This window comes from Indicator indicator, chromosome 30 (assembly GCF_027791375.1).
Source record: "Indicator indicator isolate 239-I01 chromosome 30, UM_Iind_1.1, whole genome shotgun sequence".
Taxonomy (NCBI): Eukaryota; Metazoa; Chordata; class Aves; order Piciformes; family Indicatoridae; genus Indicator; species Indicator indicator.
The window spans coordinates 150,390-178,377 of NC_072039.1; the positions used below are offsets into that span (position 1 = coordinate 150,390).

Genomic DNA, 27,988 nt, shown 5'->3' on the forward strand with positions numbered 1-27,988 from the left:
TGCTCCAACCTCTCTGCCAGGGACACGGACACCTTCCACTAGACCAGGTTGCTCAAAGCCTTATCCAGCCTGTCCTTGAATACCTCCTGGGAGGAGGCATCCACAGCCTCCCTGGGCAGCCTCTTCCAGAGTCACCACCCGCATACTGAAGAACTTCTTCCCAAGATCCAGTCTAACCATGCTGTCCCTCAGCTTCAGGCCATCCCTGCCTCGTCCTGTCTCTAGACACCCTTATAAAAAGTCCCTCTGCAGCCTCTAGCATCCCTTCAGGTATTGAAAGGTAGCTCTAAGATTCCCCTGAAGCCTTCTCTTCAGGCTGAACAACCCCAGCTCCTTCAGCCTGTCCTCCTTCCAGGTTGCTCATGAAAACCAGTCCCAGGATATGTGATCCTCCTCTGATGGGTGCGCTGGAGGTCTTGGAGCAATTGCCAAACCAGCAGGGCCAATGGTGCCAGGGTTATGTCTGCCTGGCCCTGTGCCCAAGCTGCCTGGAACCAAGTGGCTTATTCCAGCATCCCAGATACTGTATTGGCATGGTGTGGCATGGAGCTTTTGGAGGCATCTGACCTGCCTTGTGCTGTGTCACTCCTGCCATTGCCTGGCCCAAGGTCAGTATGTTCAGGCTGCTGATGGTGCCAGATCTGTTGTGAACATGCAACCCGGGCCACTTATTATTGACTTAGTTTTTCAGCAAGAAAATTACTGATGCCAGTGAGTTGGGAGACCTCTGCTTGTTTTCCTTCCTCCCTGACAATGCAGCCTTACAGCTTCTGTGTGAGGCCATCAGAATGGAATAAAACCCCCCAGGATTTCAACACCTGGATGTTTTCTTCATGGCATAATGAGCTCATCTGAGGACACAACAGGATTCATTTTGCATAAATATCCTTCCAGGCATATCTTGTTCTTACGAATGTGGTATCTATATGCATGGCTTGTTTGAAGAGGATGAGCAGACAAGCAGTGAAGATATGGGATGTGGAAGATGAAATAAAAAGTAGTTTAAATGAACAGGATTGGAGGTGGTCCAGAGCAGGGACCTATAGGAAGGCTGGGGAGAGACTGTTTGGAAGGGTGATAGGATGAGGGGCTATGGTTTAAAACTGGAACAGGGGAAGTTTAGGCTGGCCATCAGGAGGAAGTTCTGCACAATGAGAGTAGTGAGACACTGCAACAGGTTGCCCAGGGATGTGGTTGAGGCCCTGTCTCTGGAGACATTCACAATCAGACTGGATGTGGCCCTGGGCAGCCTGATCTAGTTGGAGGTGTCCCTGCTGCCTGCAATAGAGATTTCACAAGATGACCTTTGAGGGCTGCTTCCAACCCAATGCAATCTGTGAGTTGTGCTGACCTGAGCTGATTTCTGTGACACTTCACACCTGGAAGCTGGATGCTGATTCCAGCACCTCCTTGGACAGCCTGTTCCAATGCCTGATGTGAGCATTCAAGGAGTCATGCTCTGGCGAAGCACACTCCACCCATTGGGTTACTTTATAACTGTTGTACAACATCAGAGATGAAAGAGGTGTCCTGGGTGAGCTTCAGCACCTGGCTTTCGCAAGGCAGCGGACACCAGGGATCGCGTTCCCCTGGCCGTCGGCTCCAGCGCTTTTACTGCATCTTGCGCTCAGTCACAAAAGGGCTGGGTCCCTGGGCGTGGCTAAAAGGTGCGTCTAGGAGCGGGGCCGTATATTTGCGGCCGTGGTCATATATCTATGCATGACCCTGGGCGGGGCCAGCAAGTTCTGGGAGCAGCCATTGGTCCGTAGGCGTGTTTGTGGGTGGGGCAACTGGCTGTGAGCGTGGCCAGAGCCCTGTGGGCGTCTCCCTGCGCGTGCCCGGAGGGCCGTGGGCGAGGCTGGTGGGTTTGGGGCGTGGTATTGGTTACGGGCGTGTCCGGGGCGCAGTAGGCGGGTCCGCGGGCGCGCGCGGTGCATTGTGCGCGGTGGCGGGGCCATGGAGCGCTGGACCGGGCGCGTCGCACTGGTCACCGGTGCTTCCGTGGGCATTGGCGCGGCCGTGGCGCGGGCGCTGGTGCAGCACGGCATGAAGGTGGTGGGCTGCGCACGCAGCGTCGATAAGATCGAGGTACCGGGCAGCGGTGGGTCTGGGTGGAGGGGAGGGAAACCTTGGGATTGTGGTGCTGGCTGCCGCCTCCCCAAGCGGCCTGGGCTGGGGGTGGAAGCGCTGTCGGCAGCCGACTAAAGTGCTCCGTGAGGCAGGGTTGATGCTGTGCTGGCTGCCGGGTTCCGAGGCTGTAGGGACGGCTCCCACTCTTTTCCCATCTCTGCTTCCCAGGTCGGTCTCTGCCTTCGTGCTCCTGGTTCCCGGCCCCTGTTGCAGCCGGGTATGGCCGGTGCGCGGGGGCTTCCCGGCCTGGGCGCTCTCTCGGAGCCTTCAGGGGCTTCTCGCAGCCCAGAGGGGCAAGTGACGAGGCGGGGTTGGAAGTTGCCTGAGGAGCGGTTTGGGGTTTTGAGCTCCTTATCGAGGTTGTAAATAGCACCTGGCCCTGCGCTGTGCCGGGCTGCGAGGAGTGGGCTGAGCTGCCAAGTGCTCCAGGACTCTTTAAACCCCCTCGGTGTAGGGTGTATTGGGCTTTTTGTGAGGTGTATGCTACGTGTATACTAGTGTAGCAGGCTTTTGGGGGAGCATAACTGGCTTTCTGTGAGTTATAATGGGCTTTTTGTGGGGTGTAATGGGATTTCTGTGGGGTGTAACTGCCTTTTTGTGGGGTGCAATGTGCTTTGTGCCTGCATGCTGGTGTTCAGATGGGACACCCTTTTGAGTTAATGTTAAGTCTTTAACATGCCGTTTATCCCTATGATGGGCATCTCTACAGCTAAGTCAATAACCTGATGATACTGTCTTAAAGATGCTGAAAAGTTCCAATGGGATCCTTTTATGCATTTGGTGGAATTGTAGAATTGTTTAGTTTGGGAAAGACCATTAAGATCATGAAGACCTTAACCCAATATTTGTAGTGTTTACCTCACAATGACATGATCTAGAGCTTATTTACTTTTTAAGAAGTTTCCTCTGAGGAAGGAAAATGTTACAGTCAGATAGTTTAAGTCTTGTCCTTCTTGGCTGGTTGTGGCACCAGCCCACTGAGCTAAAGAAGATCATAGAATCACAAAATTGCCTGAGTTGGAAGAGATCTTAAAGAGCATTTAGTTTCAACTCCTCTGCTGTGGGCAGGGACATTTTCTACTGAACCAGGTAGCTCAAAGCCTCGTCCAGACAGATCTTAAACATTTTCAGGGATGAAGCATCCACAGCTTCTCTGGGCAGTCTATTTCATCTATCTATATGAACATCCAGCACTTGTGTTTCCTTCTAGTAAAGGTGATAAGGACCCACCATGCAGAGCTGGCTGCACCAAGAATAAATTGTCCAAAAAATCGTAGACAACAAGGCTTGACATTGGTGATGTGCTGAGAAGAGGGATTAACAAAAGAGAAGCTGGAAAGAAACAAAACTTTTTCCATTCTTCAGGGTGAATCAGACAGACACTACCTTCAGAGAGGAGAAAACACACCAGCGTGATTTACCTGCCTTTTAGGGCTTGCTTCTAATTTTGGACTCCACAGCGTTTTGGTGCTGTGGTCTAAGGGAAAGCTGAGCTCTCTGAAGACTGCCCATGTGTGGTTGATGGGGTTTTACCTACCTCCACAGCTGGGCTTCATCAGCCTGTGGTTCCCTCATGGTACCTGCTGGAGGATGCTGTTGTTTCCCATCCTCCTCCAAAAAGGATGTAAAAGCCACTTCCAGTATTGACTTTTCTTCATTTTCTGTTGATGAAATCTTTTGGCTTTTCTGTTGACCCAGTCTGTTGCGTTTTCTTGTGAAATCCGAGGATTTTCTTTGGTAAAGTCAATGAGACTTTTATTGTCCTTCAGTGCTGCAGAGGAGTTTCCTTGCCTTCTGAAGCCTGAAACCTTCCTTTCTGAAAGTTCTCTGGCCAAACTACAGCCCAGATCTAGGGAAGAGTGATCTTTTAAACAATTGGCCTTTTTATTTGAATCTGCACAAATTGCAGGAGATTGATCCTGGGTTGTTTGTTATGCTCATGGACTCAACAGTGCTGACCCTTTGGCATCTTCCAATCTTCCCTTGTTGCTGTCATGTTTCAAACCTTTGTGTTTGACACTGCAGCCAATGTTTGTCCCTGCTTGGTTCTTTCTCCCCTCCTCTCTAAGGCCCAAGCTGTGCTTGCAGCACAGGGTCATTTGTTCTGGGAGGTGTCTGGACTGTGTTTTGCTCCGCTGCTATTGTTGGGTTTATTTATCACGAACCTTGTTGCCTTAAAGAGGAAGAAGGTGTCGCGTGCTTGGGGAAGGCAGTGGAGCACGAGGCGGTCCAGGGTCACTCTAGGAACAGGTCCATCACCTCTGACTGGCTGCCAGGGACACTGATGAGGCTTCTAACCAGCTCCTGCCATGCCTTTGGAGCTGAGTTGTTTATGATAACTAAGCTTTCCTCCAGAAGCTTCACCTTGTGCGTTTTTCCTTTAACAAAAGAAAAGAGGAAGATATTCAGGCTTTCAACTGTTGAGCTCATTCTGGGACTTGGGACTTTGGACATGGCTGAAAGAAGCCATCTGCAGATGCAGGAGTTGGTGTTGTGTGCAGGGGCTGACACACTGGGAGATGCAGCTGGACTCCATTCTGGGAGATGCTGTTGGGGCCTCTGCCTGCTGGAGGGTCTTCAGGTTCTCCAGGCAGTGGGAAGGCAGAGGGAAGGTCTGTGCTGTTGGCACTGTGAGCATGTGGTTGCCTTGGTTAGTTATTGTATAATCAGATCTGCCCAAGAAAAACTCAGCTGTTACTGTCACTGCTGCTTTTCCAAGCCTTTGTTGTTGGGTGCTGGAGGAGGATCCTTGCAGGAAGCCTTGGTGGAGAGTTGAAGGATCTGCTGACTTGGGGAGAGTGCTACTCAGCATGCTGGGCAGGATGGGTGAAGTGGTAGAATGATGGAATCCTTTTGGTTGGAAAAGTCCTTGAAGATCATAGAGTTCAACTGTCAACCCAACATCACCATGACCACTAAACCCTGTCCCCAAGTGCCATGGCCACGCTTCTCTTGAACACCTCCAAGGATGAGGACTCCTACCACCTCCCTGGGCAGCCTGTTCCAATCCCTGACCACTCTGGCAGCAAAGAAATTTTTCCTAATCTCCAGCCTAACCCTTTCCTTGGCACAATTTCAGACCATTTCCTTTTGTTGATATTCAGGGCTGAGGCATGGGGATGGATCAATGAGAGGAGAGAAACATGAAGGAGCTGTGGGCTTGGTATTTCCAGATGTGAATATAGGAGAGGTCAGCGCATCGTGGCTGTGATTGCTGCTGGACAAATTTTGTTGCTGTATCAGATGGAATAATTCTCTAAATACTGCTGTGGGTAACCCCAAAACAGAGATCATGGCGAATGATACAGCTGAGAACAGGACCACAGCCCTCATTTTCATAGATTCCTAGAATGGTTTGGGTTGGAAAGGACCTTAGTGCCAACCACCCCCACCATGGGCAGAGACACCTTCCACTAGACCAGGTTGCTCAAGGTCTTGTCTAACCTGGCCCTGAGCAGCCTGGGCTGGTGGAGGTGTCCCTGCCCATGGCAGGGGGTTGGAACTGGATGATCTTTAACGTGCCTTCCAACCCAGACCCCTTTGCTGGGATGTGGAGACAGAGCAGCACAGGAAGCAATAAACATGGCTTAAAAGCTGAGCTTTAGCTGATGAATTGGAATGCACTGGTGACAGTTATTGATCAAAGGTAACGTTTATAACCAGGGATGGCCTTGCCAAGGTTAGGTCTTGCTCAAGAAAGAGCATTTGATAAGCTGAGCTACTGATTGCAGACCCAGCAGTCCAGGCTCTGCAGAGGTTGGTGCTCACTGTGAGGAGGAAGACGGAGCTGAGCCTTTATCCTGGGAGCTGAGCATCCCAAGAAACCATTTGAGAGCTGGCTCATCACTTCTGCTGATCGCTGCCTGGGCTGTGAGGTGCAAGGCAAGCTTTTGACTCTGAGGTGGTTAATTAACAGCTAAATCATTCCATAGATCCTGAATGTGGAATTTAATTGCATTGCCACAAGGCATATTGATGGCTTAGAGGTCAACTGGTTGAAATTTTGGCTTCCCCTCATGGTATTTTTTCTGTGGGGTTGAGCTGTGGATGTCTCTGAAGTGCCAGGTGTCCGTGGTGGGGTCTGTCCCTCTGCCCTACAGCTGGGTTTGGGTTTTGCAGAGCCTTCACAAAACCACAGGTTTCACCTCTCTGGGCTTGTATTGTCTTAATCTTGTGACTTAGAGCCACAGGCTTGGGGCTGAAAGGTGAGAACTATGAATTTTGGTGCCTGGCTCCCATCACCTGGGCAGCCTGCAGGCTCAGCAGTTGCCTGTCATCCTCCCTGTCTTGAAGGTGGGTGAGCTGCTGCCTAAAGCACTCATGGACCTTGTCACTCCCCATCTGTTCTTCCCTGGACCCATTGCTCTCCTGGCAGTGCTGCTGGGCTGCATGGTAGCCACAGAAACTATCTTCTTTAAGGTGGAGAAGCAACTTCAGGCAAGGTCATCCCCAGGCATGGTCTCTGTGTAAATGAATGACCTTCAGAATCTCCTTGGCTTCTGGAAGGACCTTGTTTTGTGCTCAGTGAAGGCCTCAAGTACTCAAGGCCCCTGAGGAGCTTTTATTGTCACTTGTCCCTGATGAGATTCCTTCCTGATAAATATGAAAGAGATCCCAGAAATGTTGTCCTGAGTAGTGGGAAGAAATGCTTTGCTGTCCTGATGGTTTTCTTCAGCCTTGAAGCTCAGAAGGCTCATGAGGGAAGGGTTTTACTATCGAATGTGGTTGGATTCATCCTCCTTTCTCCCAAAATGTGCTTTAAAAAGATCTTACAGCAACAGACCCCATTCTCTGCTGCTCTCTTGTGCCCTTTGGCTTTGCAGTAGAGCAGCAGTACTGGGGGGTATTGTCCTTGCAGCCCTAAAAATGAGTAATAACTGAGCCTTCCCTGGGATTTTGGAGATCTGCTGGGGTCCTTGTTCTGCCTCTATGGCAGTTTCCTGTGCCTCAGTTTCCCCGTATAAAACCCATCAGCTGCTGCTATGGGGAGTGGGGAAGTAAGAAACTGTACAGGAGCAGCCTTCAGACATGGAAGGGGGATTCTGGCTTTTGTTTTGGGTTTATGGATGATATCCTTGGGCAGGAAGGTACCAACACAGCTGGCATAGTGTTGAGGAGAAAATATGATGGTGATTTTCTGAGGGGTGACAAGTTTAAGCTCTGCAGAAAATAGTGACTGTGCTAAAGACAAGCTTGAACCTTCATTCCTGCCAGTGTCCGTGTTGGGAAGAGTTACTGGACATAGGACAAGAGGTATTAAGCTGGAAGAGGGCAGATATAGACTGGAGATTAGTGGCAATGAGGGTGGAGAGGCACTGGAACAGGTGACCCAGGGAGGCTGTGGATGTTCCCTCCCTGGAGGTGTTCCAAGGCCAGGCTGGATGAGGTCTTGAGCAACATGGGCTGGTGGAAGTGTCCCTGCTCACATCATGGGGTTGGAACTGGATGATCTGTAAGGTCCCTTCCAACCAAACCCATTCTGTGATTCCAAGATTTCCTGGCTGACAGTATCATTACTTCTCCTTGGTTGGTCCTGGGCAGGTTTGTGCCCACCCTGGTCTTTTAGGTAAAATGGGCCCCTGGTGCTTCAGGAGCAGAGGACCTGCCTGAGCAGGCTTTGCTTCCAGCTGGGCTGGTGCAGCTCCCTGCAGCTCTGCACAGTTTAGTAGGGGATTAGCAGCAGCGTGGACATGAGCAGCGCCAAGCTGGACGCAGCGGTGCTGTTGCTGCAGATGTTTGATCGTGGCACCTGCAGCTGCCCAGCAGTGAGGGAAGCTTTAATCCCTGCTCTGGGTGCTGCTTGCTGCCACCTCAGCCTGGCTGGGACATCCACTTGGCAGTGGGTGGTAACTCTGGGCTGTATTAGGATTCAGCAGCCATCATCTGAGTTTTAGGAGGAGGGAGCACTGGGAGCCGGTGGGGGACATCTCGCTGCTGTCCCAGCCTGTGCTAATCTGTCCCCTCTCAAGAGGGTTCGTGAAGGATTACAGGGACTGATGAGACAGGGATGTGTGGGGATGCAGCACTTGCCCTGCCCTTGCACTGGGAGAGAGGAAAGCACAGAGTCACTGATTGGAAAAAGACCTTCAAGATCATCAACCATTCTCCAGCTATACCACGGTCACTACTATACCATATCTGTGAGCACCATGTTTAGGTGGCTTTTAAGCACCTCCAGGGATGGGGATTCAATCAGAGAATGCCAGGTTGGAAGGGACCCCAAGGATCATCAGGTCCAACCTTTCTAAGCCATAGTTTAGTTAAAATGAGATGGCCCAGCACCATCTCAAGCCTGTGCCAGGCTTTGAAAATCCCTTTTGGTATAGAAATTTTTACTAATGTCCAAACTAACACTCTCCCTGATGGAACTTGATGCCCTTTCCTCTTGTCCTATCAGACTTGCAAGAAGAGACCAATGCCCCCCTCTCTACAGTCTCCTTTCAGCTCCAGGCTCTGGATGAAAGCCAGGGCTGTGCCGTGGGGTGTTAAGAGCAAACAAGGCTGATCTGGTGATGTGGCAGTAGGGATCTGCTGCTCTGGGACAGCTCTTTGGGTGACAGTGGTGGGTGCTTTGCAGATGGCTGTGCTGACAGGCAAGTGGTGTCACAGTGAGGTGCAGGGCTTGGCCAAGATCTTGGAGCCCCATGACCATCATTAACACGCAGGTTTCCCTGGCTCCCTGAGTGAGAGGTTCAGCACTCACCAGTGGGTTGTCATCTGCTGCTTCTTTGTCTGGAACTGGGAAAGGAGCAAGTCCCTTGGTGAGCTTGTGACAGAGCTGGGAATGGGTCCTGGCTGTCCCCTGGAGTGCTCCCCAGTCTTACCTGCAAGGTGTGGTGATACACTCAGTTACATCTGCTACTCAAGGTGGGCACCATGGACCTCTGATCACATCCTAGGTTTTCAGGGTATCTCTGGGCATCTCAGATCTTCACGGCTATGAGACTGGGTGGAATTTGATTTAATTAAAATAAACAAATTCTTTCAAGACCCTGAGCACGATGGAGGTGTGCTTGCCTGCAGTGGAGATGACAGAGAAGGCACATGCCATGGTTTGAGGGTGTCAGGCTGAAGCTCAGCCTCAGCTCTGCACTCCCAGTGGTGCATTTGCAGGTTGCCTTGGAAATCTCAGCTGGAATGGGCAGCGATCCGTCCTGCGAGGTGTGGACCATTGGGGCTGCTGTGTGCAGGCATTTGGGTGTCTTGGAGCTCTGTGGTCTTTGAACCCTGCTTGTGAGGGCAGCCAAAGGCTGGTGGAGGACTACAGGTGGCTGTGGTACAGCAGCTTCAATCTGAATGAGAGCATTGGTGCAGGGCACTAGGGCTCTTTGGGGAAGGTAAGTGTCTTCATGGCTGCATAGGAACCTGCTGTGCATGCTGGAGCTGAAGAGCAGACAGGCACCTGTGGTGGATGCTTTAGCCCAGTCATACCTCGGAATGAGCAGGAGATATTGCTGTAACGAGCTGTCATGTAGCAGCAGCGTGTATCCTCCTCCCCCACACCAGCTTGTAGCAACGTGATCTGAGCAAGCAGCCAGCCCTGACGTAAGGAGCCATTGTTTGGATGCCTTAAGGTAGCAGGAACGTACAGGGCAGTGTAAACGGGCTTGTGTGTGACACTGGAGATGTAAAATGAAGTGAGCCAAGAGCAAAGTCATCTCAGATGTTTCAGCACTGAGAAAGTGCAGGGAAAAGAGAGGGCTTAGAAGAAAGCAGCCTGAGTCTGGAGCAGTCTGGGAGGACAGTTACCAGTACTGGGACTGCTCAGCCAGCCCCTTCTTTAGCTGGGAGTCTGACTTCAGTGCCTGGGATGAAACCAGTGGCTCCATGAGCCACCTTCAGTCATGGGCAGGAGATGCTGCTTGGCCCCTATGGAGCTTGTAGGATGTGTTTGCTGGGTGAGGGGCAGGTGCCATGTTGATGTCCAGTGTCCAAAGAATGGCTAGCATCCATGAGGCATCTCAAACAGCAGATGCCAGGGATATGCCAAGATGTAAATTTGAATGGTCTCTGGTGGGTATCATAAATCATTGCAGCTCCATGGGTGAGGAGCTCAGCAAGAGGGAGAGCTGCCTTGCTGTGCCATGTTGTCATAGAACGTACTATGGAAATAATCACAGAATGCCAAGTTGGAAGGGATGCCAAGGATCATCTGGTCCAACCAAGAAAAGACAACTCTGGGAAGAACTTATAGCAGCCTTCCAGTACCTGAAGTGGGCTACAAGAAAGCTGGGGAGGGACTTTCAACAAGGGCTGGGAGTGATAGGATGAGGGACAATGACTTTGAGCTGGGAGAGGGGAGATTGAGACTGGAGATGAGGGAGAAATTCTTTAGAGTGAGGCTGGGGAGACACTGGAACAGGATGCCCAGGGAGGCTGTGGATGTTCCCCTCCCTGAAGGTGTCCAAGACCAGGCTGGATGAGGCCTTGAGCAACCTGGGCTGGTGGGAGGCGTCCCTGCCCATGGCAGGGCGTTGGAACCAGATGATCTCTAAGGTCCCTTCCAAACCAAACAATTCCATGAGTCTGTGTACCTTAAGCCCTGCTCTGGTGCCTTATTCACTTGATCTTCCTTCTCTTAATGCTGTGGCAATGCTATTAAATCTTAATTAAAAGAAGCTTCAAAGTTGCCAATCAGTCAAACAAAAGGATTTGTAACCCCACAGTTTCCTTTCCCAACTGGAGCGCTGTTCATTAGGGCTTTTCCTCTTCATTTCCTTCAGATAGCAAAAGTAATTGGGGTGACTTGGGTTTCTTTCCAGTTAGTTTCTCGTTGAAGCAGAAGCTAAAGCAAAGCACTAGGATGAAAGTACCTGTGATGAATGGCAGGGCAGATTAAAACTTGCCTAATGGTTTCTTCTGGCTTTAATCTCTCTGAACTAAATGTGGCTGAAGTTAATAGGATGGTTTGCCAAATAAAGCCCTATGTGACTCTTTCCTTTTTTTTTTTTTTTTTAACTTCTCCTCTCCTTAAAAGTCCTCTGAAATGTTTGTATCAGTTTTCTAAAACCATTTTACCAAGCCTGAATCTAAATGTGTGGCATGGTTTCCTTCCCAAGTGTGGCAGGCACAGAGAGCATTAACCTCTTCTTGGGAGCAGGACCAATCTATTCCTAACTTGTGGAAAACATCCCATAAATGTGAGCCATCTTCACACACATCAACATGGATCCCCAATCAGGTTGGGAGATGAGCTGTTGCAGAGCAGCTCTGGGGAGAAGGTCTTGGGAGTCCTGGTGGACAAGAGGATGCCCATGAGCCAGCAATGTGCCCTTGTGGCCAGGAAAGCCAATGGCATCCTGTGGCCAGCAGGTTAAGGGAGGTTCTTCTCCCCTCTACTCTGCCCTGGTGAGGCCATATCTGGATACCATGTCAGGTTCTGGGCTCCCCAGTTCAGGGACAGGGACTTGCTGCACAGGGGACAGAAAAAGGCTGCAAAGATGCTGAGGGGACAGGAACAGCTCTGTGATGAGGAAGGGCTGAGAGAACTGGGTATGTTTAGTCTGGAGAAGAGCAACCTGCGGGGGATCTGATCAATGCTGATCAATACTTCAAAGGTGGGTGGCAGGAGGATGGCACCAGGCTTTGTTCAGTGGTGCCTAGTGACAGGACAAGGGGCAGTGGGCACAAACTGGAACAGAAGAAATTCCATCTGGACATAAGGAGGAACTTCTTTAATGTAAGGGTGCTGGAGCCCTGGAGCAGGCTGTCCAGAGAGGTGGTGGAGTCTCCATCCTTGGAGGTATTTAAGACGTGAATGTAGTGCTGAGGGATGTGGTTTAGTGGTGGGATCGTGAGCTCCAGGCAAGAGGTTGGCTTTAATGATATCAAAGGTCTCTTCCAACCTTGACAGTTCTATAACTTTTCTCACAGAGAGATGCTTGGGTCCTGTTTCAAATCTACATGTCCACCTGCTAGAGGTGCACTGGCCCTGGTCTGTATGGGTGTTGTGTCCTGTGGTCACTCTCCAGCAGGACATCTGGACAACCAGCTTTACTTATTTTCTTTTTTTTTCTTTCTATTTCTTTTCTTTTTTTTTCTTTCTATTTCTTTTCTTTTTTTTCCTCCTCATGCGTATTTTCTGCTTAATGGATGCTCTGGAAAAATCTTGAAAGCTGCCTGATTTTGAGAGTTGCTTTACACAAGTCTCCTCCTGCAAACTCACCTACGGTTGATGTCTCTTTGAAGGGCCTGTAATGGCTCTTTATCTGGAAAGGGTTGAGGTGCACCCAGCTCTGCGTGGGTGTCAGTGGTGTTCCACACTTCATTTTCAAAGAGAATTTAACACAAGTGCAGCCTGAAAGATGAAAGGATCCATGCTGAGTCTCGTTTGAGGCCCTGAGACCCCAGCCAAGAAAAGAAAGATCTTGAGAGAGATTTGATTTCTCAGGTCAGCTGTGGCAGAGAAGCCTTTCTCTGAACGAGGAAGAGCTTTCTTTTGGTATAGCTAAGATACAAAGTAAGGAGAAGACTGAGGGAGGATCTCATCAGTAAAGATTCTGAAGAGGATGGGGCCCAACACTGATCCCTGGGGGATACCACTAGTGACTGGCTGCCAGCTGGCAGTGGCACCATTCACCACCACTCTCTGGGCCATCAGCCAGTTCCTAACCCAGCACAGAGTGCCCCTGTCTAGGCCGTGGGCTGACAGCTTGGCCAGGAGTTTGCTATGGGGGACAGTGCCAAAGGTGTTGCTGAAGGCCAGGCAGACTACATCCACAGCCTGCCCCACATCCACCAGGCAGGGCACCTGGTCATAGAAGGAGATCAGGTAGGTCAGGCAGGACCTGCCTCTCCTAAATCCATGCTGGCTGGGCCTGATCCCTTGGTGTCCTGACCTGCTCCATAGCCTTGCCTGGCACTGAAGTCAGGCTGACAGGCCTGGAATTCCTTGGCTCCTCCTTCTGACCCTTCTTGTGGATGGGCATCACACTGGCCAGCTTCCAGTCATCAGGAACCTCTCCAGTGAGCCAGGACTGTTGAAAAATGATGGAGAGCAATGTGTTTTAGAGGCAAGCCCCTGTGGCAGCCACCAAAAGACCAGCTCTGCTAAAGGAGAGGGACAGGAGACCTTGGGCCTGGGAGAAGGATACCTTCAGTGCTCTGGTTTGTCACTCTGGTTTTTCCATGGCCAGTGTGGCTCTCCAGACTGTTCCCCATTGCTGGTACAGATGGTGGGGCTGGTTTCAGCATCTGCCTTCTTCAGAGTTGTTCCTTATGTCTTCTTCCAGAAGGGGCTGGACCAACCTGGGAGGTGATGCTGCACATGACAGCAAGAAAAGTTGGTGTACTTCCATCGTGGTGGTGGTTGGAGGGGTCCTGCGTGCTGTGGCTGATACCTTGGGTTCCCTCTGTTCTTGTTCTGGCCGAGCCTGGCACTGAGCTTGAGCTGAAGCCAAACTGATCAGCAGCCACCTTCATGTGCAGTCACCATCCTGTGTCCTCTGCTCCCAGCTAGGCAACTCCTGCACTGGGCCTTGCTCCTCCTTTTATAACCAGCTGTTAATTGCAGTCCTCAGTAGGCAGGGAGGAGCCAGGAGGAGCGGGAAAGCTGCCTCTGGCCGGAGCAGAACTTCATCGCAGCTGCTGAAGTGCCAGGTTGGTGCTGGCACCACAGGCGCTGGGGTGAGCTGGTGGCCACTGGCAGCCAGAGTCCTCGCTCTGCGGAAAGGAGACGTCACGTGGGGCCTGCTGCGCTGTGAGCTGTCGCTGCTGGCACACATCAGAGATGAGATGCTGCTGCTCATTAGTGTCAGTGGGGAGACGGCACCCTCCAGAGCCTGTGGTGCAGTGGCTGCCACATCGTTAACCAGTACCAGCTCCTGGGGTTTCACTTGCTTTTTATCTGCTAGCCTTGTAAAAGATCTGGGTGCTTGGTATAATCATTGGTAATAGCTAATGAGGAGTTGTCAGGTGTGTGATTGCCATGTCCTTCATCAAAAAAATGTGGAAATGGCACTCTGGGACATGGTTTAATGACCATGGTGGTGTTGCGTTGATGGGTGGACTTGTTGATCTTAGAGGGCTTCTCCAAATGAAACAATTCTGAGTCCATGATCCAGGCCTGCAGCCCAGTGCCATGACAGTGTTGATTTGTATTTTGCCAGCACCTCCTCATCTCAACTTGTATTGCCTGGGGTGATGCACCAGCACAGAATGTGTCCTCCAGATGAATAACTCAAAGGCTGAAGAACTCAGACTCTCATGAGTATTGATATTTCTTTTTTCTTAATTAGCATTTACAACGACTCTTCCCCAGTGCCGGCTTTCAAAAGAGGCTCTCTGAGAAGCCTGCTGTGTTCTCTGAGCCATGGGGTGTGTTTTGAAGCAAATGGCTGTATAAGCTGCTCCACAAGGAGAAGAGGCTGATGGCTGTTTTCTTCTTTTCCTTTCTTTTCCCTAGAAGTTGGCAGCTGAATGCCAGAGTGCTGGCTACCCAGGGACCCTCATCCCCTACAAGTGTGACCTCTCCAATGAAGAGGAGATCCTGTCCATGTTCTCCGCCATCAAGACCCTTCACCAAGGAGTTGATGTCTGCATCAACAATGCGGGGCTGGCCCGCCCAGAGCCCCTGCTTTCAGGGAAGACAGAGGGCTGGAGGATGATGATAGACGTGAGTGGTGCTGCTAGGAGAGCAGGGACTGCGCTAGAGTTTTATTCCTTCTGGCCATCAGCACCATTGTCCCAGTCTTCTTATTCCACGTGTGTAGAGCTGAGGACTTGCTTCCCATGTAGCTTTGATATGGCCCAGGTTTGCTGATTGGGAAACAGAAAGACTGCTGGGCCACGTGCCCTCAGGTAGGAATTGAGAACACCCTCAGTAAGTTTGCAGATGGCATTGTTGATCTGCTGGGGGGCAGGAAGGCTCTGCAGCAGAGCTGGCCAGACTGGATCCATGGGTCAAGGTCAGTTGTATGAGGTTTAACAAAGTCAAGTGCTGGGTCCTGAACTTGAGTCACAACAACCCCATGCAATGCTCCAGATTTGGGGCTGGAAAGTTGGCTGGTGGAAAAGGACCTGGGCGTGTTGGTTGACAGTAGCTGAAGATGAGCCAGCAGTGTGCTCAGGTGGCCAAGAAGACCAACAACATACTGGCCTGGATCAGGAATAGTGTGGCTAGCAGGAGCAAGGCAGAGATTGTGCCCCTGTATTGGGCACTGGTGAGGCTGCACCTTGAACCTTGGGTTCAGTTTTGGGCCCTTCACTCCAAGAAGAACATCGAGGGGTTGGAGCTTGTCCAGAGCAGGGCAACAAAGCTAGGGAAGGGTCTGGAGAACAGTGCTGGGGAAGAGCAGCTGAGGGAGCTGGGGGTGTGTGTTCTGGAAAAGAGGAGGCTGAGGGGAGACCTCATTGCTCTCCCTGAAAGGAGGCTGGAGACAGATGGGGATTGGTCTCTTCTCCCTAGAAGGGGATGGTCTCAGGTGATAGAAGGAGAGGAAATGGCCTGAAATTGTTCCAGGGAAGGGTTAGGTTGGAGATAAGGAAAAAATTCATTCCTGCAAGAGTGGTCAGGAACTGGAACAGGCTGCCCAGAGAGGTGGTGGAGGTGTTCCAGAAACCTGTGGCCATGGCACTTGGGGGCATGGTTTAGTGGCCACAGTGGTGTTGGTCAGTGGTTGGACTGGATGATCTTAGAGGCCTTTTCCAACGGAAATCATTCTCTCATTCACCTTTGAGTATGAAAACACTGTTTTCAGGATGTTTTCATGAGCATTTTGCTTTCTCCAATAAAATAGGAAATGGAGTGGCAAGCAGTGGCTTTTGTAGCTAATCCTGTTAGTTCTAGCAGTGGGTTGTAAAATCAGCAGATTCTCTTTGGCTTAAAAAGCTGTGATGCTTTTTGTCTTTAATGCTTAATTTTCTGCCCATAATCTGGTTAGAGCTGGATGTGAACATGCCGATTTCACATCCCAAACTGGGAGTTCATGCAAATAGTCTGTGCCACTTACTAGTGGTGCTTCTCCCTGGGTTGCGCTGTCCCAGGGAGCCGAGACTTCACCATCTTTTGTCATTGTGTGGTGGCCGTTTTCTGCCCACAGCAGTGGCAGCCACAGCTGTAGGACCTCAGGCCAGTTCCCATGTCCTTACAACAGCGCTTTTGTCCTGGCCTTCTGTTATGGTTTGAGGCTGGAGAGAGTCCAAGGGAGGGCTACCAGGATGATGCCCTATGAGGAGAGGCTGAGAGCCCTGGGGCTGTTTAGTTTGGAGAAGAGAAGAATGATAGGGGATTTATTAAATGTTTATGAATATCTGAGGACTGGGGGCCAAGAGGGAGGGGACAGACTCTGCTCAGTTGCACCCTTGTGATCGGACAAGGGGCAATGGATGTAAACTACAGCACGGGAGGTTCCACCTCAACATGAGGAGGAACTTCTTCACTGTGAGGGTCACAGAGCACTGCAACAGGCTCCCCAGAGAGGTTGTGGAGTGTCCTTCTCTGGAGACTTTCAAGACTCCTCTGGATGTATTCCTGTGTGACCCTGCTCTGGCAGGGGCTTGGACTCAATGCTCTCTGGAGGTCCCTTCCAATCCCTAATGTTCTGTGATCTTTAAGGTCCCTTCCAACCCAACCCATTCTGTGAAAAGCGTTCTCATAGGACGAGGAGCTGAACTCACAGCTTTGGATAAGGCTTGTGGCAGCTCCAGCAGCTGTGAGAACTTGTCCTAGTGAAGGCAATGACACATCTGTTTGAAAAGCTGCTCGGGGCTGCTGTGTCTGACAGCAGAGTCAGCCAGGATCCATTGGCTGGTGGCTTTTTGTCCAGCAGTAGTCTCAGGGCCTGTGTAAAGTAAAACAGAGAGGTACATTGAGGCCTTAGACTCCTGCTGCCAGGGCAAGAGCTGCTGTATCCTGGCTAATTAAGTTCTTGTTAGGATTTTGGCTGCTCTGCTGGCTGCTGTGACTGTAGGCAAAGCAAGTTCATCTTGGCTTTGTCTGCCCATCCAGGCTTTTGTGGGTTGCCCAGCCTGGGTCACTGCACAGCCTCATCTCCCAGTCCCTGGTTGCCATGGAGTCTTTAAAGAAAATGAAGTGTAGCTGAGGCTGAGCTGGTGTAAAGCTGGGCACTTCCCAGCCCTGTCTCACTGCAAGCCTGGTCCTCTGGGTTGCCTGGTCCTTATCCTTGGTGGCTGTGATCCTCTTATGTGAGGATGCCTCCATGAATGCTTTGTGTCCCTCCTGCCCCTTTGTCTTTGTTCTTCTGAACTTTTGTTCTTTGTAAGGTGGGCAGGCTGAAGGGGGAACATGTGGCTTTTGCCAGTTGAAGGCTCTTCCCCTCTCTGTTCTCCAGGAAAGCTGGCTGCTCGGGTGGAAGTGCTCCCTTCATCTCACCTTCAACCACTTTCAGAGAGAAAGATTTTGGAATGGGGATTGTCCTCTAGGAGACACTTTAGTGTTGCTATTTAGAGTTGCTCAAAGTTTGGTAGCCTGTGGAATTACCCTGCTTGTGGGTGCTTGCTGTGTGCACTTTTTGGAGGTGCTTTGGGTTGTTGGATGGGGTGAAAGGAGAGGCAGGATGGTGGCTTCACAACTGGGAAACCCATCTGGGGGCACATTTCATTTCTAGAAGTGATCAGCACGCCTGTGTCTTCTCTCCTTGCTTGGCAAAAATGCTGTTGTAACCCTGGGAACAGACTGAGACACCTGCGCTTTCCTCCTATACTGGCAGAGTTATTTCTTCTCACTGGAAAAGCTGCTGGATTTGCTCTCCTCATGTGTGTGACTGAGTAACACTCACACCTTTAATGCAAAGGTGAAGCCATGGGATGCTCTAGAACCAAATGTTTCTCCCGCCTCAGCCTCGACATCCTGGGAAATCTGGACTTTGCATTTTAGCCTTCTGGGAGAAATAACTCAGGGGTTTTCCTTCTGCTGTGCCCTTGTTTGTGCTTGGAAATGCAGCTGTCCAAGCGTGCAGTGGCTGTGCAGGCGCCGGTCTGGGGAGGGATCTGCAGTGACAGCTCTCCCTGCAGTGCCAAGCCAGCCCCAGGGAAACAGTTGCCAGGCCCATTTCTCCTACATGCTCTGAAGCTGTTGGAGGGTCAGAAGATGGGAAGGTTTCCAGCACCTTTCACAGGCCACTGGGCTTTGCAGATTTGAGCAGGAGCAGGGAGGCTTCTCCCAAAGGTCCCTTGGAGAAAAGTGTTGGAGAGCAGCAGGGTTTGAGATGCTGTTGGAAGGTTTCAGTGCACTTCTGGGCAGCAAGACAGGAAAACGTTCGAAGAGCCAGCGAGCTATTGATTTAGGAGGCATTAGGGCTTTAACATAAAGGTGTTTGGTGGTTTGTTTGTGTTTGGTTTGGGGGTTTTGTTTTGGTAAATTGATTTTTGTTTGTTTGTTTCCATGCACTTTTCATGAGCTTTGAGGCTCTGTCTCCTTCCAGGCTTTCCTCTCTGTACACCTATTCCATAACACTTCTTGCTATAAGTTCAGCAGTTGGAATCATGTTTTCATTGGCTTATTCCTCCTCTTTTTTAATGTTCCAGTTCCTTATTGTCTGGTATTTATTCCCTAAGCAGGAAACTGCTTCTCCCCTGGGCTGCCAGTGGCTTCTGTTGGGAATTGTGTCTCAGTTGTTTTACAGCAGCACTGTCAGCCAGCAGATTTGGTGTGTGCAGGAAGGAGGGAGGGTGTTCTCAGGCAGGTTCTGAGACTGAGAAAAAAGATCCCTAAGATCGTCAAGTGCAACCTCACAACACTAGACTATGTCCCAAAGTGCCACAGCTACTCATTTTTTGAACGCTCTCAGGCCAGGCATCTTCTTGGTTCACAGCTTACTGCTTTTCTCTCTCCTTGTTTATGAGCCTGACATGAGGCTGGAACAAAGTCCTCCAGCCACCCCTGATCCATGCAGGAGGAACTGGGGCTGGGTGCTGTGTACACACTGACTCCAGGCTCTGGGGTTTGAGCATCTCCTTCATGTTTTACCTGCTGACCACTACAGCTAGGAATTCCAGCTGAACTTTCCATTTGCACTGTTCAGGGCACAACCAACTTCTAGAGTGAGTCCAAACAAGGCCACAAAGATGATCTGAGGGCTGGAGCACCTCTGCAAAGGGGACAGGCTGGGAGGGCTGGGGCTCTTCAGCCAGGAGAAGAGAAGGCTCCAGGGACACCTTAGAGCAGCCTTCCAGTACCTGAAGGGTACCTACAAACAAGCTAGGGAGTGACTTTTTACAAGGGCTTGTAGTGATTGGATGAGGGATGAGCTTTGAGCTGGAAAAGGGAAGATTGAGACTGGAGATGAGAAAGAAATTTTTTAGAATGAGGCTGGGGAGACACTGGAACAGGTTGCCCAGGGAGGTCATGGATGCCCCTTGCTGGAGATGTTCAAGGACAGGTTGGATGAATCCTTGAGCAACCTGGGCTGGTTGGAGGTGAACCTGCCCATGTTGGAACCAGATGGTCTTTAAGTTTCCTTCCAATCCAAACCTTTCTGTGAATCTATGAACTGCAGCACACATTCTCTCACTCCTCAAGACACTAAATGGCTTTGATTCTTCTTGGCATTATAATTCACTGATCAGTGAGGCTCAGCACTTCCTGCTTTTATAAACTAACTGTGCAGAGATGTTTGCTGTAACCTGCATTTTTAGATGTTCTCAGGAGCTGAGATACTCATTTTGATGCCTTAAAAAATGCTGATTCTGGGAAGTGAAATGCTCAGCACTTTCAGGAACAGGTCTTTTATGCTCTCCTAAGCTGGCAGGTGGAACTCATTACTAGAAAACATAGTTTCATTGTTTCTGTCACATTAGTATGGCCAGTGGCAGGCGTGCTGCACGCTGTGCAGAGGCAGGGCACAGATGTGTTGGCCTTGACCTTTGTTTTGTTCTTAAAATAGGAACAAGGCTGAGAAATGTCTTGTGGGGTTGTTTGCCACAACAGCCTTTAGATTGTTCCTCAGAGCAATACAGCCCTAAGCCTTGCTTGGTTTCCAGGCATGTTTTTGGGTTGCCTGTTCCATGCAATCAGGAAGAAGCAGCAAGGCCATCCCAGCTCAGCCACCTTCCAGCCAGTCGTTTTGTTGTACCGGTGTCCTGTCGCAGGGGCTCTGGGCTTTCCCATGTGGCTGTTGATCAGTGTCCTGCTGTGTCAGTAGCTGTCAAAATGTTGTAGTTCTGCCGGTGCAGGAAGCCTTGCTCAGCCTGAGTCACAGCGTGGAGCAAGATCTCAGGCTTTAGGCTGATGTTACCCTCTAGTGGCCTGTGGAGATGGAGTGGAACTGGGGAGCAACCACACCAAAGAAGGTGCCTGGTAGGCGCAGGAATGTCACTTGTCACAAAGGGGTTTTGTGCTAACAGTTGCCCAGATCTGCATCTGAAAGGGCTGGCTCCTCAGTACCAGACTGGAGCAGGTTGCTCCTGCTTTTCTCAGCCATTTCAGAGCCTTCAGAAGCCCTGCCTGCTTGGGATTCACTCCAGTGCTGAGGTGCCACTCCTGCTGACATGTCTGCTAATTTTCTTCCTTGCATACCCTGGTGCCAGGGAGTTTATCTCTGCAGTTTCAGATATGATGACTGAGATGCCGACAGTGTGCTCTTGGACGAGGATGATGACAAGTTGTGCTTGCTGGCTGCTCCAAGATCAGATAGCCATGCTATGTGTCTATGGCCAAGACAAAAATTCACAAGCATGGCCTGCAGGAATTCATAGGAAATTAGGTCCCGAGACAAAGGCAGTGACTGGAAGATCCTCCAACCCACCCTGCTTATCTTTTGTGTGCAGCTCAGTAATTACACTTCCCAAGTCCATCCCTTGCTGTCTCTTCCTTTCCAGGCTCCAAAGGGTCCCTCTCTTGCACATCCCTTTGTGCTGGCACGTCCTACCCTGTCCCATCCTACCCTGTCCCATCCTCGTTTGTCAGTTTCACAGGGTGACAGCCAGGCCTCTCCTCTCCTTCGCTGGCTGTCCTTGCAGCCATGTTTCTGCCACTACTGTTTGTAGCTGGTACCTGACCTGTGATTCATCCAAAGTTTAGTTCCTCCTGGATATTTAGCTCACAGTGGTGGTTTTAGACCTGCCTGGCCTGCTCATTTAGCTATCAAAGTGCCGTCCATCAAGTAGAACCTGACAGCATGTCCTGCTTTGAAATGGCCACATCCTTTTAGAGGGCTTCAGCAACCCCTTCCAGCCGTGTTTCCAAATCCAAGCCACTATCAATCTGAGCAACCAACAGTGCTGCTGAGATGGTTGCTCATCAGTCCTGCACACACCCCCAGGAATTTCCATGTCTCTGTTTTCCTGGAAATGTTGACTCTGTGTTTTATGGTCAGCAAATGCTCAGAGCATCCACGTGTTGATGGTGACACGAGTGAGTGTATCCCAGCCACAGTGTGCTGGGCAGTGATGGTCCAAAGAGCAAGAGTCTGGAATGCTCTGGATCCAGTGCTATAGGGCTGGAGAAATTGCCATGTCCTTAACATCCTTGGTTTATCCAGTTAGGGCAGAGGAAAATATCAGCAGACAGTGGCAGGTTGGTGGCTTTCATACCTGCAGGGTTACTGGCCTACCCTGGCTTGTCCATGGCATGATGTGATCTTTGGCTTCTTTTTTTATTTTAATTTTTGTATTTAGTCTGGAGAAGAGGGGGTTGAGCAGAGACCATCTTGGTCTCTACAACTCTGTGAAAGGAGATTGGAGTGAGGTGGGGATCAGTCTTTTCTCCCAAGGAACAAACAGTAGAATGAGAAGAAATGCCCTCAAGTTGCACCAAGGGAGGTTTAGGTTGGAGATGAGGAAAAATTTCTTTGCTGCAAGAGTGGTCAGGGATTGGAACAGGCTGACAAGGGAGGTGGTAGAGTCTCCATCCCTGGAGGTGTTCAAGAGACCTGTGGCCATGGCACTCGGGAACAGGGTTTAATGGCCATAGTGGTGTGAGGTTGGTGGTTGGACTCAATCTTAGAGGCTTTTCCAACCCAAATGATTCTGTGATTTCTGCATGGGAAGCTCTTTGCTGGCTTTGTGGTTTGCAGTGCCTCTGAGAGCCTGGCTAACAGTGCCCAAACAGCAGTGTGCTCAGTGCTGTGCACAATCAACAACTTTGTCTCCTGGACAGAGTGCTGGCTGTGGGGAAGTGGATTTGTTCTCCCTTGCTCTGCACTCTACCCCCACAACTGCCCCTGCACCAGTAGTCCATTTATTTCTAGCAGAGGTCAAGGCTGTCTCACAGCATTGGGTGTCTGTGCCTGCCCAAGCACCTTGTGATCACAGCCCTGATCTGGGCTGGGGCGATGTGGGGTGTGCAGTTGCATGGTGCTGTATGGGCATTTCCCTCTGTTGGGGTCTGCAGGAATTGCTATGAGTCCAGAACTGGAACTTGCATCTACAGCTTTGGGTGTGCAGGGGGCCGGGTCAAAGAGTGCCAGGCAGGGCTGTTGGTTTAATTTCTTCTTCTCTCTTCCCTCAGGTCAATGTGATGGCTGTGAGCATCTGCACCCGAGAAGCCTACCAGTCCATGAAAGAGAGAAACATTGATGATGGGCATATTATTAACATTAACAGGTATCTAGGTGGGGAATGTGGGATCAGGCTTCCTCTGTCCTGCCTTGCAGAAAAGATTTAAGCAGTGGAACTTTAATCTTGGAGTGGGCTGACAGTGGCCAAGAAGAGGGTGTCCAAGAAGGAGTTCTCCAAGAATTGCAATGGTTGATTTTTAGATCACTTTTTATAACCTTTCCTGGTCTAAATGCAAGAAGGACCAAACCATGGAGAAATGAATAATGCCAACCACTGTGATGACCAGCTCGAGGAAACAGCTGTGTGGAGAGGAGCTTCACCGTCTTTCTCTGTGGTCATTTTGGTGGTTTGAACGTCCTCTTGGTTCCTTCCTGGGACTTCCCACCTCTCATCACTTTCCTTTCTGCTCTCTCCTCAGCATGAATGGCCACAGTGTTGTGCCACAGTCGGTGGTGCACTTTTACAGTGCCACCAAGTATGCGGTGACAGCCCTCACGGAGGGGCTGAGACAAGAACTCAGAGAAGCAAAGACTCACATAAGAGCTACAGTGAGTGCTGTGGGCTCCCCTGCTTTGATGGGTGGTAGAGAGCTGGTGGGCCTTGAGGGGCAGAGCTTTTTACTTTGAAAAACAGACCAGAAAACGCAAAAGCAGTCCTTGGCCACCTCTCTTTCCAAGCAGAAGCAGCCTGGGGTGCAGGAGGCATGGCAGCAGTGAGCTGTGTCAGGGAATAAACTCTGTGCATGGAGAAAGTGGACTTGTCAAGGAATGAGAGACACTCATGGATCTGTTGAAGCAAGTCCAGAGAATGGCCACAAAGATGATAGAGCTGGAGCACCTCTCCTGCAAGGATAGGCTGAGGGAGCTGAGTCTTTTCAGCCTGGAGAAGAGCAGGCTTCAGGGAGACCTTATAGTGGCCCTCCAGTACCCGAAGGGAGGCTACAGGAAGGCTGCAGAGGGACGTTTAATAAGGGCTTGTGGTGATAGGATGAAGCTCAATGGTTTGAAACTAGAGCAGGGGAGATTTAGATTGAGCATCAGAAAGAAGTTCTTCACTATTAGGGTGGTGAGACACTGGAACAGGTTGTCCAGAGAAGTTGTGGACATGTCATCCCTGGAAGCGTTTAAGACCAGGCTGGGTGAGGCCTTGAGCAACCTGGGCTAAGTGGGAGGTGTCCCTGCCCATGGCAGGGTGTTGGAACTGGATGATCCTTAAGATCTCTTCCAACTCAAACCATTCTATGACAGCAGAGGGAGGCAGCTGGCTGGGCTGTTTGCTTTCATTCAGATCTTGCACCTCAGGAATAATGTGTCCAGAATTTGCTCTGCAAGCTTTTCCATCAGTTTCTCTGCTTCTCTGTCCCTCTGGGATGTGAAAAGAGAGTTCTCTACCAGCAGCTTCCTAGGGGTACCACAACAGTCATCAAGGCAAAGCCCACTCACTTAAACTATTCTCCTAGAAAAAGGGTGGGAAAGGAGAAAATAGAAAGGGGGTTGGATTTGTTTCTTTCTTTTTGTGTGCTAAAAAGTTTTCTCTCCTTTTCTTTTATTCTTTTACTGAAAAATTGCAAATCCTATTAGAATGTGCTTTGCTTTTTCCCAGTGTATATCTCCAGGACTGGTGGAAACAGGATTTGCTTTTAAACTTCATGATAACGACCCTGAGAGAGCTGCTGCAACCTATGAGAGCATTCGGGTAGGACATGGACAAATGCAAACAGAGGGAAGTGGCTCTGATTATAGTTTACTACTCTCACTCCTGGCTAATAGCACGAGGAATGAGTTCTGCCAAGTACCCAGTGCTTTGCAGGATGTGCTCAGCATCCCCACAGCCTCAGCACTCAGCCTTTCTTCTGATATTTACATGCTATGCAGATTTTCATTCAGGGTCAGTTTCCCACTCCTTGAATTTTTCCTTCTATTTTGGTGTTGCTGTAAATAAATATCAGGCAGCTTTGACATTTTGCAGGCTATGGCTTCTTTCATTGCAGATAAGCTGCAATGAGCAAACATGCCTACACGAGAGGAAATGTGAGAGCCTGCTGCCTTGCAGGTGGCTAGCACGGGGTTTGCTGTGCTTTTCTGGAAATGTTTGGGATGGCAGTGCCTGACCTGGTAGAATTCCTTTGCCAGTAGTAAGATTGTTCACAGCAAATGGAGAATTATCAGCACCAGACATGTGCTTTGTTCAATTTTTAATGGATTATTTTTTCTTGCTTGCTTGCAGCTTTCTGACGCTGCAGTGACACTGTGGAAACTCATTATTGATGGGTAGGGCAGGAGTGATCTGGTGGTTACCTTCTGAGGTGCCCTTTGACTGAGAGTCTCTTTCATCTCTTTCCAGTGTCTCAAAGCTGAAGACATGGCTAATGCTGTCATATACGTCCTCAGTGCCCCACCTCATGTACAGGTAGGCTGTGAGCTTGGAGGATTCTGCAGTGGGTGGTTGAAGGTGTGAAGCGGGTAACTGCTGCCCTGATTTTGCTGCTCAGTGTTGAGGCCCCTGGATCAGCTGTGTGCTTAGCAGAGCTTGCGCTGGGGATTAGCAGTGATAATGTTTGTTTACACTTCCCTTGTGGCAGCTCTGGGATTGCTGCTTGGGCTGCTCACAGCCCTGTGGATCCAGCAAAGGTGCTCTGACCCTAGCCTGGAGTGGAGAGCACCCAGGGTTGGGGAAGGACTGTTCAGAAGGGCTTGTAGCAATAACGAGGGGCAACTGTTTGAAACAAGGAGGACAGATTTAGGTTGGACATCAGGAGGAAGTTCTGCATAGTGAGGGTGGTGAGACACTGGAACAGGTTGCCCAGGGATGTGGTTGAGGCCCCATCTCTGGAGACATTCAAGATCATAGGCTCTTCTCACTTGCTGCCTGTAATAGGACAAAGAGCAATGGATGAAAGCTGCAGCACAGGAGGTTCCACCTCAACACAAGGAGGAACTTCTTTACTGTAAGGGTCACAGACCACTGGAACAGACTCCCCAGAGAGGCAGTGGAGTCTCCTAATCTGGAGACTTTCAAGGCCCATCTGGATGTGTTCCTCTGTGACCTGAGCTAGATTATATGGTCCTGCTCTGGCAGAGGGGTTGGACTCGACGATGTATTTGGGTCCCGGACATCCTGTGATCATACTGGATGTGGCCCTGAGCAGCCTGCTCTAGCTGGAGGTGCCCCTGATGCCTGTAGGGGGGTTGGACAAGATGACCTTTGAGGGTCGCTTCCAACCTGATGCAATCTGTGAATCCATGGGTTGTGGGCATGTTCTGCCCTTTTGCAGGAAGGGCCATTTGAGATTTTCTGACAGTTTTGCATCTGGGTCATGTCCTGCCAGTGGCTAAATTACATGTTGGGCCTGATCCTGCCAAGTGCTGTGCACCTCTCCAAGGTTGATGTGAGATGCTCTTGCTGCCAGGAGGACTTTACTCCTGCAAAACAAGTAAGTGACCAGCTGTGAGCTGGAGGCAGGAGCAGTATCAGAAATTTGTATATGCAACACAGAAGTTACTGTTGCAAAAGCCAGCTTTGACCAGGAGAGGTTTAGCAGCCCCTCACATGAACTCTGCTCCTCTGGAGCCAGATGTGGCTGTTCTGGCATTGGCTCAGTGGTGACAGCTGCCTGCCTTCTTGTCTCAAGAGGGTAAAACATCCTGCCTGACCATCCTGTGGCTGGTCAAGCAGTGCTTCTGCCTGGCCCTCTGTGAGCAGGACCCAACTAGACTTGAAACATCAGAGGTTATAATCAGTGTCATCTTGCACTCTTCACTGTGCATGTTTGTGCTCCCTTACACTAAAGGCAGAGCAGTTGCAGTCGCATTCACCTTTATTTCTCTCTAATATCTGTTAAGGAGGACTGAAGCACCTTTGCTATGAGGACAGGCTGAGGGAGCTGGGGTTGCTTAGCCTGGACAAGAGAAGGCTCTTGGGGGACCTTAGAGCTGGCATCAGTACCTGAAGGGATCCTACAGGAAAGCTGCAAAGGGACTTTTCATGAAGGTGTCTGAGACAGGACAAAGGGGGAATGGTTTGGAGCTGAGGCAGAGCAGGGTTGGACTGGAGCTGAGGAAGAGGTTCTTTAGTACCAGGGTGGTGAGACTCTGGCACAGGTTGCCCAGGGAGGCTGTGGATGCCTCCTGCCTGGGGATGTTTGAGGCCAGGTTGGATGAGCCCTTGAGCAGCTGAGTCTAGTTGAGAGGTGTCCCTGCCCATGGCAGGGTGCTGGAGCAGATGATCTCTGAGGTTTCTTCTGACCTGAACCATTTGAGAATTCTAGTCACAGGAGCTTTCTTCATGTGCAGCTTGCCAATCACAATGGTGCAGTTTGGAAGTGCCCAGTGCAGGCTTCAAAATGGGCTTCAGTGCTCTAGTAAAATCCAATATTGGTCTCTTCTAGATTGGAGATATACAGATGAGGCCCACGGAGCAGATATCCTAGCACACGAAGAGGGCCATGGGCAGCACCGTGTATCCACTCCACTTGGAACCCTCTGGCAATTTTAGGGTGTCGGCGGCTGGCTAGCAACGTTGTAATCAAGTACTGAGGATCATGTGTGAAGAATTCTTTTTCTCTCCCTCTCTCTGAGCTGGTGCTGAGCCAGTTTAAAAAGAAATTGTAGTGGGTCTCTTTCTCCTCCACTCCTTTCTGAAAATGCTTAAGAGGAAAACGTATTTGAAAATAATAGGGAAGTGGTTTGTGGAAGATCGTTGTCTCCAGGCTGCTTTATTCTTCCTTTCATATTCTTTTCAAGGTTTGTTTGACCTTATTTTGTGATGCTGGTCTGGACATAGGTGAAGTGGCACGAGATGTTTGCCAGCTTCAGTGTGGTTAGGGCTTGAGATTTTCAGCAGATGTTCTACATGAATCCATCTAATATTGTGGTTTTTTTTTTCATCAGGTTGATTACTGATGGTACTGATGCATGTGATATTCTTTTGTATTCCACTGCCCTAAACCCAGTGTACAACCTCACCCACCTCCACAAACCCTCTTTTCCCATTCACAGGAATCATGCCTACCAAGTCTGAGGAAGTACAAATGGTGTGTGTGCTTGCTGTTTTGCTTTTTTTCTATGTAGGTAGGTAAATAGTTGGAGGAAAAGTACCTGCAGTGCTGTGGGTTAGAACGATCACCTAAGTGGCATAGTTACAGTCAGAGTGAGTTGTTTGGTATCTTTAATAAAAACTAAACCTGTGCTGTCTTGTGATCACCTCCACCCTTGGCCTCCTCTCCCAGCACTCTCGATGTTTTTGTGTGATGTTTGCATGCATTGACACTTCTCTGGAACGTGGCTCACTCTTAACAAGAGGGATGGTGCTGTTTAAGTGCTGGTGCTGATGGGTAGAGGTGTTGAAACGTTTGTGTATATGCAGATATAAACTTGGAGAGAGAGAGAGTGAGGGAAGTGAA

At 50.2% G+C, this 27,988-nt stretch overlaps 1 protein-coding gene across 1 annotated transcript; it reads left to right on the plus strand.

The window, feature by feature from the left end:
* The first annotated feature begins 1,956 nt into the window (after window positions 1-1,956).
* Window positions 1,957-27,016, plus strand: DHRS11 (dehydrogenase/reductase 11). The gene is made up of 7 exons (XM_054394421.1): window positions 1,957-2,088; window positions 14,534-14,743; window positions 22,538-22,632; window positions 23,006-23,135; window positions 24,190-24,282; window positions 24,931-24,996; window positions 26,975-27,016. Exons 1-7 carry the CDS (start codon window positions 1,957-1,959, stop codon window positions 27,014-27,016), a joined length of 768 nt encoding a protein of 255 aa, XP_054250396.1.
* The last annotated feature ends 972 nt before the right edge of the window (window positions 27,017-27,988 follow it).